At 50.7% G+C, this 20,153-nt stretch overlaps 1 protein-coding gene across 1 annotated transcript in view; it reads right to left on the reverse strand.

Annotated features, from left to right (window-relative positions):
* CMTR1 (cap methyltransferase 1) overlaps positions 1–20,153 on the reverse strand; it is a 1,053,443-nt gene that overhangs the window by 497,367 nt on the left and 535,923 nt on the right. The window contains exon 13 of the mRNA XM_086925906.1: positions 10,121–10,300. Coding sequence (XP_086782032.1) covers positions 10,121–10,300 — 180 coding nt within the window. The remainder of the gene's footprint in view (positions 1–10,120; positions 10,301–20,153) is intronic.

Genomic DNA, 20,153 nt, shown 5'->3' on the forward strand with positions numbered 1-20,153 from the left:
CGTCTTCTCTGATTCCACAGAGCAGTGGAAGGGTTTGGGGAGTGCTTCATGCAGCAATGTCAGTCCTCCCTGATTCCACAGAGCAGTGGAAGGGTTTGGTGAGTGCTTCATGCAGCAATGTTATCCTTCCTGATTCCCCAGAGCAGTGGAAGGGTTTGGGGAGTGCTTCATGCAGCAATGTCAGTCCTCCCTGATTCCACAGAGCAGTGGAAGGGTTTGGGGAGCGCTTCATGCAGCAATGTCCGTCTTCTCTGATTCCACAGAGCAGTGGAAGGGTTTGGGGAGTGCTTCATGCAGCAATGTCAGTCCTCCCTGATTCCACAGAGCAGTGGAAGGGACTGGCAGGGCTTCATGCAGCAATGTTATCCTTCCTGATTCCCCAGAGCAGTGGAAGGGTTTGGGGAGTGCTTCATGCGGCAATTTCCGTCTTCTCTGATTCCACAGAGCAGTGGAAGGGTTTGGGGAGTGCTTCATGCATCAATGTCAGTCCTCCCTGATTCCACAGAGCAGTGGAAGGGTTTGGGGAGCGCTTCATGCAGCAATGTCAGTCTTCTCTGATTCCACAGAGCAGTGGAAGGGTTTGGGGAGTGCTTCATGCAGCAATGTTATCCTTCCTGATTCCCCAGAGCAGTGGAAGGGTTTGGGGAGTGCTTCATGCGGCAATGTCCGTCTTCTCTGATTCCACAGAGCAGTGGAAGGGGTTGGGGAGTGCTTCATGCGGCAATGTCAGTCCTCCCTGATTCCACAGAGCAGTGGAAGGGTTTGGGGAGCGCTTCATGCAGCAATGTCAGTCCTCCCTGATTCCACAGAGTAGTGGAAGGGTTTGGGGAGCGCTTCATGCGGCAATGTCCGTCTTCTCTGATTCCACAGAGCAGTGGAAGGGTTTGGGGAGTGCTTCATGCAGCAATGTCAGTCCTCCCTGATTCCACAGAGCAGTGGAAGGGTTTGGGGAGCGCTTCATGCGGCAATGTCAGTCCTCCCTGATTCCACAGAGCAGTGGAAGGGTTTGGGGAACGCTTCATGCAGCAATGTCCGTCTTCTCTGATTCCACAGAGCAGTGGAAGGGTTTGGGGAGTGCTTCATGCAGCAATGTCAGTCCTCCCTGATTCCACAGAGCAGTGGAAGGGACTGGCAGGGCTTCATGCAGCAATCTCAGTCCTTTCTGATTCCACAGAGCAGTGGAAGGGTTTGGGGAGTGCTTCATGCAGCAATGTCAGTCCTCCCTGATTCCACAGAGGTGTGGCAGGGTTTGGGGAGTGCTTCATGCAGCAATGTCAGTCCTCCCTGATTCCACAGAGCAGTGGAAGGGACTGGCAGGGCTTCATGCAGCAATGTCAGTCCTCGCTGATTCCACAGAGCAATGGAAGGGTTTGGGGAGCGCTTCATGCGGCAATGTCAGTCCTCCCTGATTCCACAGAGCAGTGGAAGGGTTTGGGGAGCGCTTCATGCAGCAATGTCAGTCCTCCCTGATTCCACAGAGTAGTGGAAGGGTTTGGGGAGCGCTTCATGCGGCAATGTCCGTCTTCTCTGATTCCACAGAGCAGTGGAAGGGTTTGGGGAGTGCTTCATGCAGCAATGTTATCCTTCCTGATTCCCCAGAGAAGTAGAAGGGTTTGGGGAGTGCTTCATGCGGCAATGTCCGTCTTCTCTGATTCCACAGAGCAGTGGAAGGGTTTGGGGAGTGCTTCATGCAGCAATGTCAGTCCTCCCTGATTCCACAGAGCAGTGGAAGGGTTTGGGGAGCGCTTCATGCGGCAATGTCCGTCTTCTCTGATTCCACAGAGCAGTGGAAGGGTTTGGGGAGTGCTTCGTGCAGCAATGTCAGTCCTCCCTGATTCCACAGAGCAGTGGAAGGGTTTGGGGAGCGCTTCATGCAGCAATGTCCGTCTTCTCTGATTCCACAGAGCAGTGGAAGGGTTTGGGGAGTGCTTCATGCAGCAATGTCAGTCCTCCCTGATTCCACAGAGCAGTGGAAGGGTTTGGGGAGCGCTTCATGCAGCAATGTCAGTCCTCCCTGATTCCACAGAGCAGTGGAAGGGTTTGGGGAGCGCTTCATGCGGCAATGTCCGTCTTCTCTGATTCCACAGAGCAGTGGAAGGGTTTGGGGAGTGCTTCATGCAGCAATGTCAGTCCTCCCTGATTCCACAGAGCAGTGGAAGGGTTTGGCGAGCGCTTCATGCAGCAATGTCCGTCTTCTCTGATTCCACAGAGCAGTGGAAGGGTTTGGGGAGTGCTTCATGCAGCAATGTCAGTCCTCCCTGATTCCACAGAGCAGTGGAAGGGTTTGGGGAGCGCTTCATGCGGCAATGTCAGTCCTCCCTGATTCCACAGAGCAGTGGAAGGGTTTGGGGAGCGCTTCATGCAGCAATGTCTGTCTTCTCTGATTCCACAGAGCAGTGGAAGGGTTTGGGGAGCGCTTCATGCAGCAATGTCAGTCCTTCCTGTTTCCACAGAGCAGTGGAAGGGTTTGGTGAGTGCTTCATGCAGCAATGTCAGTCCTCCCTGATTCCACAGAGCAGTGGAAGGGTTTGGGGAGCGCTTCATGCAGCAATGCCAGTCCTCCCTGATTCCACAGAGCAGTGGAAGGGTTTGGGGAGCGCTTCATGCAGCAATGTCCGTCTTCTCTGATTCCACAGAGCAGTGGAAGGGTTTGGGGAGCGCTTCATGCAGCAATGTCAGTCCTTCCTATTTCCACAGAGCAGTGGAAGGGTTTGGTGAGTGCTTCATGCAGCAATGTCAGTCCTCCCTGATTCCACAGAGCAGTGGAAGGGTTTGGGGAGCGGTTCATGCAGCAATGTCAGTCCTCCCTGATTCCACAGAGCAGTGGAAGGGTTTGGTGAGTGCTTCATGCAGCAATGTTATCCTTCCTGATTCCCCAGAGCAGTGGAAGGGTTTGGGGAGTGCTTCATGCGGCAATGTCCGTCTTCTCTGATTCCACAGAGCAGTGGAAGGGTTTGGGGTGTGCTTCATGCAGCAATGTCAGTCCTCCCTGATTCCACAGAGCAGTGGAAGGGTTTGGGGAGTGCTTCATGCAGCAATGTCAGTCCTCCCTGATTCCACAGAGCAGTGGAAGGGACTGGCAGGGCTTCATGCAGCAATGTTATCCTTCCTGATTCCCCAGAGCAGTGGAAGGGTTTGGGGAGTGCTTCATGCGGCAATTTCCGTCTTCTCTGATTCCACAGAGCAGAGGAAGGGTTTGGGGAGTGCTTCATGCAGCAATGTCAGTCCTCCCTGATTCCACAGAGCAGTGGAAGGGTTTGGGGAGCGCTTCATGCAGCAATGTCAGTCCTCCCTGATTCCACAGAGCAGTGGAAGGGTTTGGGGAGCGCTTCATGCGGCAATGTCCGTCTTCTCTGATTCCACAGAGCAGTGGAAGGGTTTGGGGAGTGCTTCATGCAGCAATGTCAGTCCTCCCTGATTCCACAGAGCAGTGGAAGGGTTTGGTGAGTGCTTCATGCAGCAATGTTATCCTTCCTGATTCCCCAGAGCAGTGGAAGGGTTTGGGGAGTGCTTCATGCAGCAATGTCAGTCCTCCCTGATTCCACAGAGCAGTGGAAGGGTTTGAGGAGCGCTTCATGCAGCAATGTCCGTCTTCTCTGATTCCACAGAGCAGTGGAAGGGTTTGGGGAGTGCTTCATGCAGCAATGTCAGTCCTCCCTGATTCCACAGAGCAGTGGAAGGGACTGGCAGGGCTTCATGCAGCAATGTTATCCTTCCTGATTCCCCAGAGCAGTGGAAGGGTTTGGGGAGTGCTTCATGCGGCAATTTCCGTCTTCTCTGATTCCACAGAGCAGTGGAAGGGTTTGGGGAGTGCTTCATGCAGCAATGTCAGTCCTCCCTGATTCCACAGAGCAGTGGAAGGGTTTGGGGAGCGCTTCATGCAGCAATGTCAGTCCTCCCTGATTCCACAGAGCAGTGGAAGGGTTTGGGGAACGCTTCATGCGGCAATGTCAGTCTTCTCTGATTCCACAGAGCAGTGGAAGGGTTTGGGGAGTGCTTCATGCAGCAATGTTATCCTTCCTGATTCCCCAGAGCAGTGGAAGGGTTTGGGGAGTGCTTCATGCGGCAATGTCCATCTTCTCTGATTCCACAGAGCAGTGGAAGGGGTTGGGGAGTGCTTCATGCGGCAATGTCAGTCCTCCCTGATTCCACAGAGCAGTGGAAGGGTTTGGGGAGCGCTTCATGCAGCAATGTCAGTCCTCCCTGATTCCACAGAGTAGTGGAAGGGTTTGGGGAGCGCTTCATGCGGCAATGTCCGTCTTCTCTGATTCCACAGAGCAGTGGAAGGGTTTGGGGAGTGCTTCATGCAGCAATGTCAGTCCTCCCTGATTCCACAGAGCAGTGGAAGGGTTTGGGGGGCGCTTCATGCGGCAATGTCAGTCCTCCCTGATTCCACAGAGCAGTGGAAGGGTTTGGGGAACGCTTCATGCAGCAATGTCCGTCTTCTCTGATTCCACAGAGCAGTGGAAGGGTTTGGGGAGTGCTTCATGCAGCAATGTCAGTCCTCCCTGATTCCACAGAGCAGTGGAAGGGACTGGCAGGGCTTCATGCAGCAATCTCAGTCCTCTCTGATTCCACAGAGCAGTGGAAGGGTTTGGGGAGTGCTTCATGCAGCAATGTCAGTCCTCCCTGATTCCACAGAGGTGTGGCAGGGTTTGGGGAGTGCTTCATGCAGCAATGTCAGTCCTCCCTGATTCCACAGAGCAGTGGAAGGGACTGGCAGGGCTTCATGCAGCAATGTCAGTCCTCGCTGATTCCACAGAGCAATGGAAGGGTTTGGGGAGCGCTTCATGCGGCAATGTCAGTCCCCCCTGACTCCACAGAGCAGTGGAAGGGTTTGGGGAGCGCTTCATGCAGCAATGTCAGTCCTCCCTGATTCCACAGAGCAGTGGAAGGGTTTGGGGAGCGCTTCATGCAGCAATGTCCGTCTTCTCTGATTCCACAGAGCAGTGGAAGAGTTTGGGGAGCGCTTCATGCAGCAATGTCAGTCCTTCCTGTTTCCACAGAGCAGTGGAAGGGTTTGGTGAGTGCTTCATGCAGCAATGTTATCCTTCCGGATTCCACAGAGCAGTGGAAGGGTTTGGGGAGTGCTTCATGCAGCAATGTCAGTCCTCCCTGATTCCACAGAGCAGTGGAAGGGTTTGGGGAGCGCTTCATGCGGCAATGTCCGTCTTCTCTGATTCCACAGAGCAGTGGAAGGGTTTGGGGAGTGCTTCATGCAGCAATGTTATCCTTCCTGATTCCCCAGAGCAGTGGAAGGGTTTGGGGAGTGCTTCATGCAGCAATGTCAGTCCTCCCTGATTCCACAGAGCAGTGGAAGGGTTTGGTGAGTGCTTCATGCAGCAATGTTATCCTTCCTGATTCCCCAGAGCAGTGGAAGGGTTTGGGGAGCGCTTCATGCAGCAATGTCAGTCCTTCCTGTTTCCACAGAGCAGTGGAAGGGTTTGGTGAGTGCTTCATGCAGCAATGTTATCCTTCCTGATTCCACAGAGCAGTGGAAGGGTTTGGGGAGCGCTTCATGCAGCAATCTCAGTCCTCCCTGATTCCACAGAGCAGTGGAAGGGTTTGGGGAGTGCTTCATGCAGCAATGTCAGTCCTCCCTGATTCCACAGAGCAGTGGAAGGGTTTGGTGAGTGCTTCATGCAGCAATGTTATCCTTCCTGATTCCCCAGAGCAGTGGAAGGGTTTGGGGAGTGCTTCATGCGGCAATGTCAGTCCTCCCTGATTCCACAGAGCAGTGGAAGGGTTTGGGGAGCGCTTCATGCAGCAATGTCAGTCCTCCCTGATTCCCCAGAGCAGTGGAAGGGTTTGGGGAGCGCTTCATGCAGCAATGTCAGTCCTTCCTGTTTCCACAGAGCAGTGGAAGGGTTTGGTGAGTGCTTCATGCAGCAATGTCAGTCCTCCCTGATTCCACAGAGCAGTGGAAGGGTTTGGGGAGCGGTTCATGCAGCAATGTCAGTCCTCCCTGATTCCACAGAGCAGTGGAAGGGTTTGGGGAGCGCTTCATGCGGCAATGTCCGAGTTCTCTGATTTCACAGAGCAGTGGAAGGGTTTGGGGAGTGCTTCATGCAGCAATGTCAGTCCTCCCTGATTCCACAGAGCAGTGGAAGGGTTTGGTGAGTGCTTCATGCAGCAATGTTATCCTTCCTGATTCCCCAGAGCAGTGGAAGGGTTTGGGGAGTGCTTCATGCGGCAATGTCCGTCTTCTCTGATTCCACAGAGCAGTGGAAGGGTTTGGGGTGTGCTTCATGCAGCAATGTCAGTCCTCCCTGATTCCAAAGAGCAGTGGAAGGGTTTGGGGAGCGCTTCATGCAGCAATGTCAGTCCTCCCTGATTCCACAGAGCAGTGGAAGGGTTTGGGGAGCGCTTCATGCGGCAATGTCAGTCCTCCCTGCTTCCACAGAGCAGTGGAAGGGTTTGGGGAGCACTTCATGCAGCAATGTCAGTCCTCCCTGATTCCACAGAGCAGTGGAAGGGTTTGGTGAGTGCTTCATGCGGCAATGTCAGTCCTCCCTGATTCCACAGAGCAGTGGAAGGGTTTGGGGAGCGCTTCATGCAGCAATGTCAGTCCTTCCTGTTGCCACAGAGCAGTGGAAGGGTTTGGTGAGTGCTTCATGCAGCAATGTTATCCTTCCTGATTCCACAGAGCAGTGGAAGGGTTTGGGGAGCGCTTCATGCAGCAATCTCAGTCCTCCCTGATTCCACAGAGCAGTGGAAGGGTTTGGGGAGTGCTTCATGCAGCAATGTCAGTCCTCCCTGATTCCACAGAGCAGTGGAAGGGTTTGGTGAGTGCTTCATGCAGCAATGTTATCCTTCCTGATTCCCCAGAGCAGTGGAAGGGTTTGGGGAGTGCTTCATGCGGCAATGTCAGTCCTCCCTGATTCCACAGAGCAGTGTAAGGGTTTGGGGAGCGCTTCATGCAGCAATGTCAGTCCTCCCTGATTCCACAGAGCAGTGGAAGGGTTTGGGGAGCGCTTCATGCAGCAATGTCTGTCTTCTCTGATTCCACAGAGCAGTGGAAGGGTTTGGGGAGCCCTTCATGCAGCAATGTCAGTCCTTCCTGTTTCCACAGAGCAGTGGAAGGGTTTGGTGAGTGCTTCATGCAGCAATGTCAGTCCTCCCTGATTCCACAGAGCAGTGGAAGGGCTTGGGGAGCGGTTCATGCAGCAATGTCAGTCCTCCCTGATTCCACAGAGCAGTGGAAGGGTTTGGGGAGCGCTTCATGCGGCAATGTCCGTCTTCTCTGATTCCACAGAGCAGTGGAAGGGTTTGGGGAGTGCTTCATGCAGCAATGTCAGTCCTCCCTGATTCCACAGAGCAGTGGAAGGGTTTGGTGAGTGCTTCATGCAGCAATGTTATCCTTCCTGATTTCCCAGAGCAGTGGAAGGGTTTGGGGAGTGCTTCATGCGGCAATGTCCGTCTTCTCTGATTCCACAGAGCAGTGGAAGGGTTTGGGGAGTGCTTCATGCAGCAATGTCAGTCCTCCCTGATTCCACAGAGCAGTGGAAGGGTTTGGGGAGCGCTTCATGCAGCAATGTCAGTCCTCACTGATTCCACAGAGCAGTGGAAGGGTTTGGGGAGCGCTTCATGCGGCAATGTCAGTCCTCCCTGATTCCACAGAGCAGTGGAAGGGTTTGGGGAGCGCTTCATGCAGCAATGTCAGTCCTCCCTGATTCCACAGAGCAGTGGAAGGGTTCGGTGAGTGCTTCATGCAGCAATGTTATCCTTCCTGATTTCCCAGAGCAGTGGAAGGGTTTGGGGAGCGCTTCATGCAGCAATGTCAGTCCTCACTGATTCCACAGAGCAGTGGAAGGGTTTGGGGAGCGCTTCATGCGGCAATGTCAGTCCTCCCTGATTCCACAGACCAGTGGAAGGGTTTGGGGAGCGCTTCATGCAGCAATGTCAGTCCTCCCTGATTCCACAGAGCAGTGGAAGGGACTGGCAGGGCTTCATGCAGCAATGTTATCCTTCCTGATTCCCCAGAGCAGTGGAAGGGTTTGGGGAGTGCTTCATGCGGCAATGTCCGTCTTCTCTGATTCCACAGAGCAGTGGAAGGGTTTGGGGAGTGCTTCATGCAGCAATGTCAGTCCTCCCTGATTCCACAGAGCAGTGGAAGGGTTTGGGGAGTGCTTCATGCGGCAAGGTCCGTCTTCTCTGATTCCACAGAGCAGTGGAAGGGTTTGGGGAGTGCTTCATGCAGCAATGTCAGTCCTCCCTGATTCCACAGAGCAGTGGAAGGGTTTGGGGAGTGCTTCATGCAGCAATGTCAGTCCTCCCTGATTCCACAGAGCAGTGGAAGGGTTTGGGGAGCGCTTCATGCGGCAATGTCCGTCTTCTCTGATTCCACAGAGCAGTGGAAGGGTTTGTGGAGTGCTTCATGCAGCAATGTCAGTCCTCCCTGATTCCACAGAGCAGTGGAAGGGTTTGGGGAGTGCTTCATGCAGCAATGCCCGTCCTCCCTGATTCCACAGAGCAGTGGAAGGGTTTGGGGAGTGCTTCGTGCAGCAATGTCAGTCCTCCCTGATTCCACAGAGCAGTGGAAGGGTTTGGGGAGCGCTTCATGCAGCAATGTCCGTCTTCTCTGATTCCACAGAGCAGTGGAAGGGTTTGGGGAGTGCTTCATGCGGCAATGTCCGTCTTCTCTGATTCCACAGAGCAGTGGAAGGGTTTGGGGAGTGCTTCATGCGGCAATGTCAGTCCTTCCTGTTTCCACAGAGCAGTGGAAGGGTTTGGTGAGTGCTTCATGCAGCAATGTTATCCTTCCTGATTCCACAGAGCAGTGGAAGGGGTTGGCGAGTGCTTCATCCTTCCTTAGTAGGACAATAAGGACTTGGTTTTAGTTTTGAACGGCTAGCAAGCTTCCACACCTATCACACTCAGGGTCTAATCACAGCGGCTACATTCAGGTTTTGAGCAGGTCAGAGCCTGCGATTTTGCATCACACAGCAATGAAACACATACACAATGTTGAAAACATTAAAGGAAAAAACTGGAACTCAAAATAACTAAATGAACTTTTTGTTCACTAACTGAATCAATAAAACATGCTTGGGAAACAAGAACAAGGGATAGAACGTAAAGAAACAAAATAAAAAGAAATAACACAGAGTGCCTAGAACCCACCATGGAGACATAGCATCATATCATTACATCCTTATACAGTCTTATCCTATCACAAGGAAAACAATGGAGCTTTCTTTTTTGGTTTCCGAATATCAAAAAACAATTGAGCTGGCAAAAGGCTTGTGCCACTGAGAACTCTCTAGCCACAATGAAGCCATGTTAAGGTACTTAATGGCCCCTTAGAATGAAATCCTGTACCACCCCCTTGATTTGGATTTTTTTGGGATCAAGTTTGCGCTATATAAAACTTTATAAATAAATAAATACCACAAATATTGTGTTACAGTAAAGACAGATTCCCGGAGAAAGTCTGCTCCCCACGCACTTGTGATGCTGACTCGACCTAAACCTGTATTACCTTTTTAAGTTTTTGTAAACATTAGGAGTTTCGCAGAAAGAGTTCTTAAGGCCAAAATTCAGGTCAATGTGCTGCCATAATAGCAGACTGTCCTATTTCTCAATGTTCTGATGAACAATTAATTTTTAACCTGTTCTGCTGTGACAGGATTTATATGAGCAGCCTTTAAATGGAGGGGCGTCCTGAGAAAAGTAAACAATGCTGGCGTATGGAATAAACTCTTGAGGGGTGGTGTTTTTAGCTAATGTGTTTAGCTAATGCTGATTTACTTGTATTTGATCTGGCAAGACGAATACGGTTTTATAATCTTGGAAAGTGACAATCATATTTGTGTACAGCTTTACAAGTAGGTTGCTTTTGTGTTTATATGGACTACTGACCAAACTAAACTATTTTAAATGACTGAGAATTGGACTAATTGTTGGAAGCCAGAAGGACACCCAGCTTCCTGTTGGCACTACCAACACCTTATTGCAGATAATTCATCTTTCATTTTTACATTTCTGTTAGGGACTCAGCAATAAGTCAGCACTCAAGGAAGTCAAAAAGACATGTTGTGCATTTGTCACAACTTACAATGCTTCCAGAATTTGTAAAGTAATATGTTGCTTGTTATTCTGTTGGACATATCTGACTCACCTCTCATTGGATCTTGTCATGTAGTCACTAAAGTCGGTGTCGCCTTTGATCACTTTAAGAGGAACAACATGATTGACATCCTGGTCGGAGTTCCGCAACTGGTTTAATTTAATGTTGACTGCAAAGAGGTACTCCCGTACATCGTCTATGCCAGCCTTGAGTCCTCGACACACCACATACCTAGAGATATGAGAAGCAAAGACTTATGTTTGGAATTAAAATGAAAACACATGTAATGAGGTCCTCAAATGTTGGTAATTTGGATAGAGCCATACACACTGCACTTCTCCAGCTGTCTGATTTCCAAATAGGAGCATTTATGTATTGATCAGTCATTTCTGAGGCATTCTAGACAATATTGCATGGAATTACTAAGTAGACAAAAAATATTTACCAAAATGTTTTTGCCTTTGTTGGGACATAAATGTTCCCTGCATGGTAAACGGTGGCATTCCCCTGCCGTAAGGGTCCACTGCAAAAGGAAACTTAATCCTAACTTTTACTTTGGCCCTGACGTCATGCAAATCCAGCATGTGCACAGACACCTAGGCATGTCCATAACACTGTGAAGTCTAGGAGCTGCTCTATTAGAAGGAAGATACCAACATGTCTCATAAGAAGCAGTGGATTAATGTCTATGGCCTGGGTTAATCACATAAAACGGTGATGGCAATATATTTTTCTGACACTCGCCCCCAGTCACAGATCTGAATCCATGACTGATTTGAATATAGGTGGGTGTGAACTGGGGTTGTGAAATGAGCTAAATAACTATGATAGATTCAACAAAGATCTGTGACAGGAGGTGAGTGTCTGAAAAGTGTCAATACTCCGTCCATCATCTCCTTGTGTTTGCTTTGTTCGCCCTAAGTTGGCAGGGTATGCCCAGACGTGGGTCCTTTGCTCACTTTGCCACTGGATTCAAGCTGGCCTGGCTGATGATGGGTGTTACCCTGAAACAGGTCCCAGGATGCTTGTTTCCGGTCCATGGAAGACCTGGCATGGCAGTTAGGACTGGACTGTTCCCATGAGGCACAGGGTCAAGACTTATTTACATATAGCTGGGTCTGAACTGGAGTGGCCAAGTGAGCTAAAGAACGATAATGGATTCAACCCAGATCAGTGACTGGGGGTGAGTGTATGAAAAATGTCAGCACTCCATTTGGATTAAATTACATATTCCATAAAAATATAAGGACTAGGCTGGACATTACATTGTTTGGTTGACTGTTGGATTCTGAGAGCTTGCCTCACACACTACCTCCCAGAGAAGCCGGTGTCTGTTCACCCTAAGAGTCAGATGAGGAAAGGGTTTAACTTGGCCTAGTGTGCACGTTTTTAGTAGGTCAAACCCCAGGACACCAGTGGCAAAAGTAAATTAAATTATGAATTCAACAAGGGAACCTTAACGTATATTGTTAAAGAATTGCACAAAGAAACTAATCATTGAAATCAAAACAAAAAGACAAGTTAAATTAAGTCAGAAAAAACTAAAACTGGTAACAAGATTTCCATCTGTAACTTTCTGCATGGACGGCCGATCGACAAGAGTTATATACCTCCACTTACACTAAAGTATTTTGAGTGCAGAGATGAGCAGTGTTGTAGGCTTTCCAAAACTTACAATAGCCAGAGCCAAAGTTTGCAAGATTTTGTCCTGGCCACACATCATTTATAACGAATAAATATTGGGTCTGAAGAAGATTAAACATTTCCAATTCCAAGAACATCAAATGGTAGTGAATATCAAGTAGTAGTTTGTATGTCTCCAAATTCTGGAATAGCAGTTGTAGGAAGCTGGTTCTTTATATTGTATACCAAAAAGAGTTATGCTGTGTAAAGATTCCAGGTATCCCTTATGAGTGGACAGGGATTGCTCTAGCTATCCTAATGCACTCTGTCTGGCGGTAGTGTGGTCGAGCAGCTCTAGGATTATCGGAGAGGAGTGTTAGACTTTTGTTACACACACACAAAGTCAATAAATGATAGACACACTCAAAAAAGAGATCCATATCGAATAGGAAAATCAACACTTATTTTAGATATACTTTTAACAGCAAAAACTATATAATTGGGCAAGTACTTTGTTTTGAGATATTACTGTTACGAAAATAGTGATGTGTCACTGTTTTTCAGTGTATAGCAGTACACTGGCACGTGTATCTTTGAAAGTGGTAATGTTATCATATGGGAAAGAAAAATACTGCATACGAGCACTAAGCAGCGACTTACAAGACTGTTCTTCAGGACTTATGGTAAGGATGGGAAAAGATACATGGCAGAACCAAAAGATCACCTCAGTCAGCTCAGGGGTGGCCAGGTGCAGAAGTGCAATTCAGTGTTGGGTGCCCCATTGAAGTCACTGGGGAACAGTCGGGTACCAAAGCAGCTGAAACCAGGACTGGGAGACCAGTCTGGGTGAACCCACAAGTGAGGTCGGTCTTTGAGATGCTCGAACATTTAGGGATACCGCTGGTCCCCTGGAAATGGGGCTGGTGGGCTCAGTAGCAGTGGTGCTTTCTCCAGCGGGGGTCGCACTGCGGGAGGCACTCACAATTGTAAGGGGCCTACAAAACAAGCTGCAGGTGGCAACTGGGGGACCATTCCAGCCATATTCAAAGGTGGGCTCAGCTCTTAAGGGTCTTATCCCCAAGCTGTGGGTCTCAAGTGCAGTAGTGCTTCTAGGAGTCGGGTTACCGCGGTCTGAGGCTCTTGCGGTCCCGGCAAGAGAGGCTGCAGGTGGGGACTAGAGAATCAATGTGGTATAGTCCAAGAAGGGCTCAACTCTTGAGGGTCTCTGTGCCTCAGGGACACCTTCGGTTCACAGCAGTTCAGGCCTAGGGCCTAGTGTGTAGTGCTGGTTGGTAAGGTGGGGGCCAGGCTGGCAGAGACTCTCGTGTTGGTCTTTGGTGCCTGCAAATGTGCAGGAAAGCAGCTCCTCTGCTCCAGGGAAGATGTTGCCTGCCAGGTGAAGTTGTGGATCAATCTTCTGCAGCTTTTGGAAGTAACGAATAGTTTTTTACCTGTCGGTGTAGTTTTGCAGCTTGAAGATCTTTCTGGATTCACTATGCTGTGCATCTTCCGCGGTCTTGTGGGTGGGTCCGGATTCGTAGTCTTTTCTTTGTTTTTTGTTTTTTGTAGCCCAGGTGGGCGTCGGCGTCACCCCTCCTCGGGTGCATTTCCGGTGACGTCGGCATGCTTTCTGCGGAAGCTCCCACTCCTGGGCGCCATCTTCGGATTCTTTTTTCCGTGTTTCTTTCCGTTCCGAAGTGATGGCAATGTTCTGTTTAGGTGGAAGAATTTTTAACCGCTTTGTACTTAAAGTCCTTTCTATTTTTTTTTGACCACCTCTTCCCTCTCCAGCCTCATCTTTCTGGCGGAGGTGGGTGGGTTCGCTAGTGAATCCAGAAAGATCTTCAAGCTGCAAAACTACACCGACAGGTAAGAAACTATTCGTTTTGTAGCGTGAATCTTTCTGGATTCACTATGCTGTGCATAGATTTTGTAGCGGTTTCTCATTTCCGTGGCGGCTGGGTGGAAGATGAGCGTTGGTTATTGAATATGTGCTGGAGCACCTTTTGTCCTACTTGTGCTTCCTTGTTCATCTGAATATCCACACAGTAGTGCTTCGTGAACGTGTGCACCGAAGCCCATGTTGCCGCCAGGCATATGTCTTGTATGGGTGTGTTAGCCAGGAAGGCTATTGTAGCACCCTTTTTCCTAGTTGAGTGGGCGCGTGCCCCCTCTGCTAGTTCTTGCCCTGCCCTTTTGTGGCAGAGTTGAATTGTTTGCGCGATCCATCGTCCAATAGTGTTTTTTGTTACTGCCTTGCCCATGAAACTGTTGCCGAATGACACAAAGAACTGTTTTGTTTTCCTGTGTCCCTTTGTCCTCTCAATGTAATGCATGGCCGCCCTTCTGGCGTCTAGGGTGTGCAGAGCTCGCTCTGCGCTAGTGGTTGGTTTTTGGAAAAAACTCGGTATCTGTACGGACTGGTTCATGTGGAATTTGGACACCACCTTTGGCATGAAGTGTGGGTCGGTCCTCATCACAACCCTATCATTGTGTATTTGTATGTAGGGTTCCTGCAGCGTTCGTGCTTGAAGCTCGCTTACTCTGCGTAAGGACGTTATTGCAACCAGGAAAGCGGTTTTCATAGTTAGCATTTCTAGAGAGGCCTTGTGAAGTGGTTCAAAGGGCTCCTTCATGAGTTCCGTTAGGACTATGTTCAAGTTCCATGCCGGTGGCGGCACACGCTTGGGTGGTGCGATCCTTTTCGCTCCTTCCAGGAACCTCTTCACAACCTGTGATGTGAAGAAACTCCTGCCCATCTCACCCCTTGTGTAGGCTACTATGGCTGCCAAGTGAACTCTCAAGGAGGACGAGCTGAGGTTCTTTTCCAGTAAGTGCGTCAGGTATTTTAGCACTGTGGAGTCCTTCTTCATTTTAATGTGAAGCCTTTCTTTCCTGCACCACATCGTGAATCTTTTCCATTTCTCAACATAGCACTTCCGTGTGCTGGGTCTTCGTGCTTCCCCAAGGACCCTGAGGGTGCTTTCTGGCAGTCTCAAATGTGCAAATTCTATGTCTTCAGGAGCCATGCCACTAGGCTCAGGCTCTCTGGCTCTGGGAGCAGTACCTCTCCGTTGTGCATGGAGAGCAGGTCTTTTCTCCTGCCGAATCTGTGGGGTGCACTCTGTGTCATCTCCATGATCTGTGAGTACCATGTCTGCCTGGCCCACTGAGGCGCGACCAGTATCAGGGTCATGTTGCTCGCTCTGCACTTGCTCAGTACTCTGTGCATCAGTGGTATCGGGGGAAAAGCGTAAGCAAATGTCCCGGACCAATCTATCCATAGGGCATTCCCAAGGGACCCCTCTTCGGGTTGTCTGGATGCGAAGTTTTGGCATTTTGCATTCTGGCGTGTTGCAAACAGGTCCACTGATGGTGTTCCCCACCTGTTGAACAACCACCTTGTCTCCTGAGCATTGAGCTCCCACTCGTGGGATGCCGATGTCTGTCTGCTGAGCCAGTCTGCTTGAATGTTCTCCTTCCCTGGTAGGTGTATGGCTAGCAGGTCTATCTTGAGGGGGATGGCCCATCTCCAAATCTCCTGCGCCAGTGTTGAAAGCGTGGTTGACTGTGTTCCACCCTGCTTGTTGATGTAGAACATCGCAGTGGTGTTGTCTGTCTGTAGTAAGACCTTGTGCTTGTACAGTCTTGTTTGGAAGGCTTTCAGTGCAAGGAAGATTGTCTTCAATTCTAGGTAATTGATGTGCTTTGTCGCATCTGTTTGGTGTCCACAGTCCCCTCACTTTGAGTTCCTCCATGTGGATCAGGGATGCGTCCGTGGTGATGGTCACTGTTGGCGTTGGGGGCGTTAGAGGCTGTCCCCTTGTTATGTTTTCCATGGTCCACCATGTCATCTCCTTCTGCACTGCGTGTGTCACAACCACTAGATCCTCCCAACTGCCTGAAGCCTGTGACCATTGTTCCTGGAGCCATTCTTGCATGGGTCTCATGTGAAGCCGTACATTCGCTACCAGGTGGATGCATGATGCCATCATCCCCAAGATCTTGCTCGCAGTCCTCACTGTCCGAGCTTCTCCCCTCCGGTAGAGGCGAGTTTCCCTCACCAGTGCGCTTGCTCTCTTCTCGCTGGGGAACACCTTGCCCTGTAAGGTGTTGATCTGTGCCCCCAGGAAGATCTTCACTTGTTCCGGTTCCATTGACGATTTCTTCCAATGGATGGAGAACCCCAGGTTTACGAGCGTGCTCGTCACTGTATGTGCGTGTTGTTTGCATTTCTGGTACGAGTTTGCTTTCACCAGCCAGTCGTCCAGGTAAGGCTATACATGTATTCCCTGCCTTCGTAAGTGCGCTGCGACTGCCGCGAGGCACTTTGTGAAGACCCTCGGTGCCGATTTTAGTCCGAAGGCCAATGTGGTGAACTGGTAGTGGCTTTCTCCGACCGTGAACCTGAGCATATGCTTGTGCTTTACGTTCATTGGGATGTGCAGGTAGGCGTCCTTGAGGTCTATCGTGACCATGAAGTCTCCGACCTGCAATTGCGGTAACACCTCTTGCAGTGAGGTCATTTTGAATTTTTGTGTTCTTATGAATTACGTTGAGTATAGTCCCTTGTTTCTTTCCTTGAAGGGAACCCGTTCTATGGCCTGTTTTTGTAGGAGTTCTTTTGCTTCTTCCTGAAGCTGCTCTAGCTGTTTGCCCGCTAGTGGCTTTCTCTTTGGTTTCCTGCTTGTTGGCCTCCCTTCCAACTCTATGCAGTATCCGAATTGGATGATGTTGAGTATCCACTTGTCTGATGTGATTTCTCTCCATTCCTGGAGGTAGAATCTTAATCTTCCACCCACTGGTGTTATGTGGTGGTAGGTGTCCAGTTTGTCTTGACCCCTTTGTTCGTGCTGCCCCCTGGGATCTTTTCTGTGGGCGGGCGCACGGATCTTTTGGAAGTCATTTAGAGGTGGGCTGCTGGCCCCCTCTTTTATGCTGTCCTCGTCCATTTCCTCTCCCTCGAAAGGACTGGCCTCTTGACTGGTACTGCCAGGCCTGCTTCTGCTGACTCGGTTGCGCCTGCGAGTCTGCCTGGTGCGTCTGTTGGAAAGCCTGGTGTGATGTACTTGGCAGGTTTCCACCCCTTCCGCTGGGCCTCCGTGACTGGGTGCCCCTTTTGTTGCCTCTGAACTGCAATGCTCCCATGGATCTTGCAGTTTCATTGTCCTTCTTTAGTTGACTGAGTTTTTCATCAACTGTTGTTCCGAACAGCGTCTCGCCGTTGAACGGTGTGTTCAAGATGCTGTGTTGCACCTCCGGTTTGAAGCCCGAAACCCTGAGCCAGGCGTGTCTTCTTTCAGTGACACCCATCATCATGAGTCTGCTGGAGGTGTCTGCTCCATCCAGGGCCGTCTTGAGGCAACAATTTGCCGCATTCTTCCAGTCTTCCACCAGTTTCTCTGCCTTCTGCCTGGCCTCCTGGGGCAGGTCTTTCACCAGCCGTCCCAGCTCCTCCATGATCTGGTACATGTGCCTGTTTATGAGGGCATTGGAATTAGCCATGCGCTATTGGGTCGCGGCATTCCGTTCGATCCTTCTGCCCACTAGGTCCATCCTTTTGCTCTCCTTATCAGGTGGTGGCCCAGAAGTGGTGGCCACGTTAGCCCTCTTCCTTGCTGTGGCCGTGATGATGGAGTCAGCTGAGACCGTGCCCCGAATGTAGGCTGGGTCCTTTGAGGAATGCTTGTACTTCTTCTCCGTTCTGGGAGTGACTGCCTTGCATGTTGCGGGCTCCCTGAACGCCTCCATCCCCTGCGCCAACACGCTTTCGAGCATTGGCAGATACTGGCTCCTTGTTTGCGTGGGGAGTAATGTCTCGAGAAGAAAGTCCGCTTTCTGATTCTCTTCGTCGAGCTTGAGCTTAAAAGCTGCTGCCGCAGACCTTATCACCGAGTTGTAGGCCCCGATGTCGTCCGGCGGCGATGGCCTCGAGGGATATGTGTCGACCGCCTCCTCCGGGCTTTTGGTGTCAACAGCCAGGTAATCCTCCTCCTGCGGGTCAGAGGTGGCCGACTCGGCGTCCATCCTGCTGTCCTCTTCTTCCCCATAGCTGTAACTCTCGTAGGGGTTCTCGTCATCCTCCTGGTCGTCGACCATTTCGACGCCAGGGTCATGTTCCTCGACGTTTTCGTCTTCCTCCTCGACCAGTTCCAGCACAGGTGGTTTGGTCTTGTGGGGAATCGTGAAGGCTTTCATCTTGGCGTCGAAATCCTTCTTCCGCTGCAAGATGTTTTCCCTTTCGGCTTCAAGGCGCCTTCTTTTCTTCTCCATGTCGGCCGCGTGGTCCGCGCCGGGTGGTTCGGCCCCGCTCTTCGGCGCTTGGCTAGGCGGCGAGATTTTCGGTGCCGGAGACTTGCCCGTCGAACTGGGTTTCGGGTCCCCCGACGGCGTTGGGGCCTTAGGGTCTTTCTCCCTCGGCGTCGATCGGTCCCTTTCGGGGGCGATTTTCGACGACTTCTGCTGTTCAGCAGCTCTCGGCGCCGGGGACTCCTTCTCAGAGGATCCGCTAGGCCTGTGAGTAGTCGCGGACGCCAGGTGTTTCTGCGTCGGCGCTTTCGGGGCCTTGCCCTCGTTTATTCGAGACTCAGAGTCTCTTGTGTTCTTGGGGAACGACGAGTCTCCTACCTTATCAGATGTCTTCGTGTAATCGGTCTCTACGACCGTGTAGCTGTCGTCTTCGGCGGCAGCGTTGTCCTCTTCCTCCGAGGATATCCCCAGCTCGTACAGCGATGGCGTCGGGGCTTTTCCTTGGAGAGTGGCGTGTGCTACCCTCTGGCTCTTCCTCACACGAAGGGTCTTCGGGGCGAAGGCGGAGCAGGCGTTGCAGTCCTCGCTTCTGTGGTCTACCGGTAGGCAAAGGTTGCAAACCGGGTGTTGGTCCTTTTGCGCGTACTTGTGATGGCAGTTACGGCAGAACTTGAACAGCGTGTTGTCCATCATCGAGTGTTCAGGGCCTCCCTGGCCGCGTGGACGTCGACGATCGTCGAAGTTCTCGATGATTTCTCCTTTTTCTTCGATGGTCAGTGATCGGCGAAGTCCTCCGTAGTCTTCTGGTGAATTTCTTCTCCAATTTCAGTCTTTTCCTTGTACTTTCTCCAAAAATGTCTGGAGCCCAACGGGAACGATCCAGACCCGACCGCGGAAAAAAGAATCTGAAGATGGCGCCCAGGAGTGGGAGCTTCCGCAGGAAGCATGCCGACGTCACCGGAAATGCACCAGAGGAGTGGTGATGCCGACGCCCACCTGGGCTACAAAAAAACAAAAAAAAACAAAGAAAAGACTACGAATCCGGACCCAACCACAAGACCGCGGAAGATGCACAGCATAGTGAATCCAGAAAGATTCACGCTCAAAACACAGCTTTCTGAGCGAGCCGGATCAGTGCAGTTGTTGGAGACAGAAGGCAGGTCAGCAGGGTTGCTGCCAAGTCAGGTACTACTCCTCAGTTCTCACTATGGACTTTATCTTTCTTTCTTCTTCACGCACACTAATCTAAGTTCAATTTAAGGGCGTTAAGGAGAGCGATGGGTAAAGGCAAATGGGCTACTTACCTCTTGGTTCACTACACCCCCTAGATGACCACTTCCTGTGGGGAGTGGGCATCACCCTGTCCCAGAGTTCCTAATTTCACCACTACCAAGATGGTGAAATCCTAATTTTTTTGTTCACTTCAGGTAGCCCACCTTAGGGGTTTGACTAGCCAGGAGGTGTAACAGGTCTCTTTACATAGCTAATTTCCAACCTGTCCTGGTGCCGAATGGGTCTCAGGGCAGGGGGTGTCATCTCCCAGATCTGGGGAAAGCCAAGCTTGTATATCAAAGGCGATGGGCTCTTTGAAGCTCCCTGCTTGGACATGCTAATTTACTAAAAATCCGGCTGGAGGAGATGTGAACACCTGCCAGAGCAGGCATTGTTTTTGACCTCAGAGCGGGGCTCTCACCTCCTGGGAGGTCAGAAACTCATTGTGGTGGCAGGCTGGACAGGACCAGTCAAGCAGCACAATAGAAGACTAGTAGGATTTAGGGGGTACCTCTAAGGTGCCCTCTGGGTAAGGCTATTAATAAATTAAAAATAAATAAAAAAATGGAATCAGTGTGGGTTAATTAATATGAGGTGTTTGATACCAAACACCATAGGTTTCAGTGACGCCATTATGTAACTGGGAAATTCGTTTTAACCAGTGCCCAGTACATACGTTAATATGGCTTCACTACTTGTAATATCAAGCAATGGAGCTAGACATTACAAGGGTATGCCTGCTCCTGCAGATATGTCCTTGCATGCGCTATAATGCACTTTGCCTTAGGGCTCCAATGTCTGCTGTAAGTGGTGATTTACATATAGCCCAAGCAGAGTCTTTGGCATAGCACTCATAGGTGTGGCTTGTCATGTTTTCAAACTTGGTTTGCACCAGGTTACGCAGTCTGCAATGGCAGTATGTATGGAATCTGTGTGTGGG

This window comes from Lissotriton vulgaris, chromosome 6 (genome assembly GCF_964263255.1).
Source record: "Lissotriton vulgaris chromosome 6, aLisVul1.2, whole genome shotgun sequence".
Taxonomy (NCBI): domain Eukaryota; kingdom Metazoa; phylum Chordata; class Amphibia; order Caudata; family Salamandridae; genus Lissotriton; species Lissotriton vulgaris.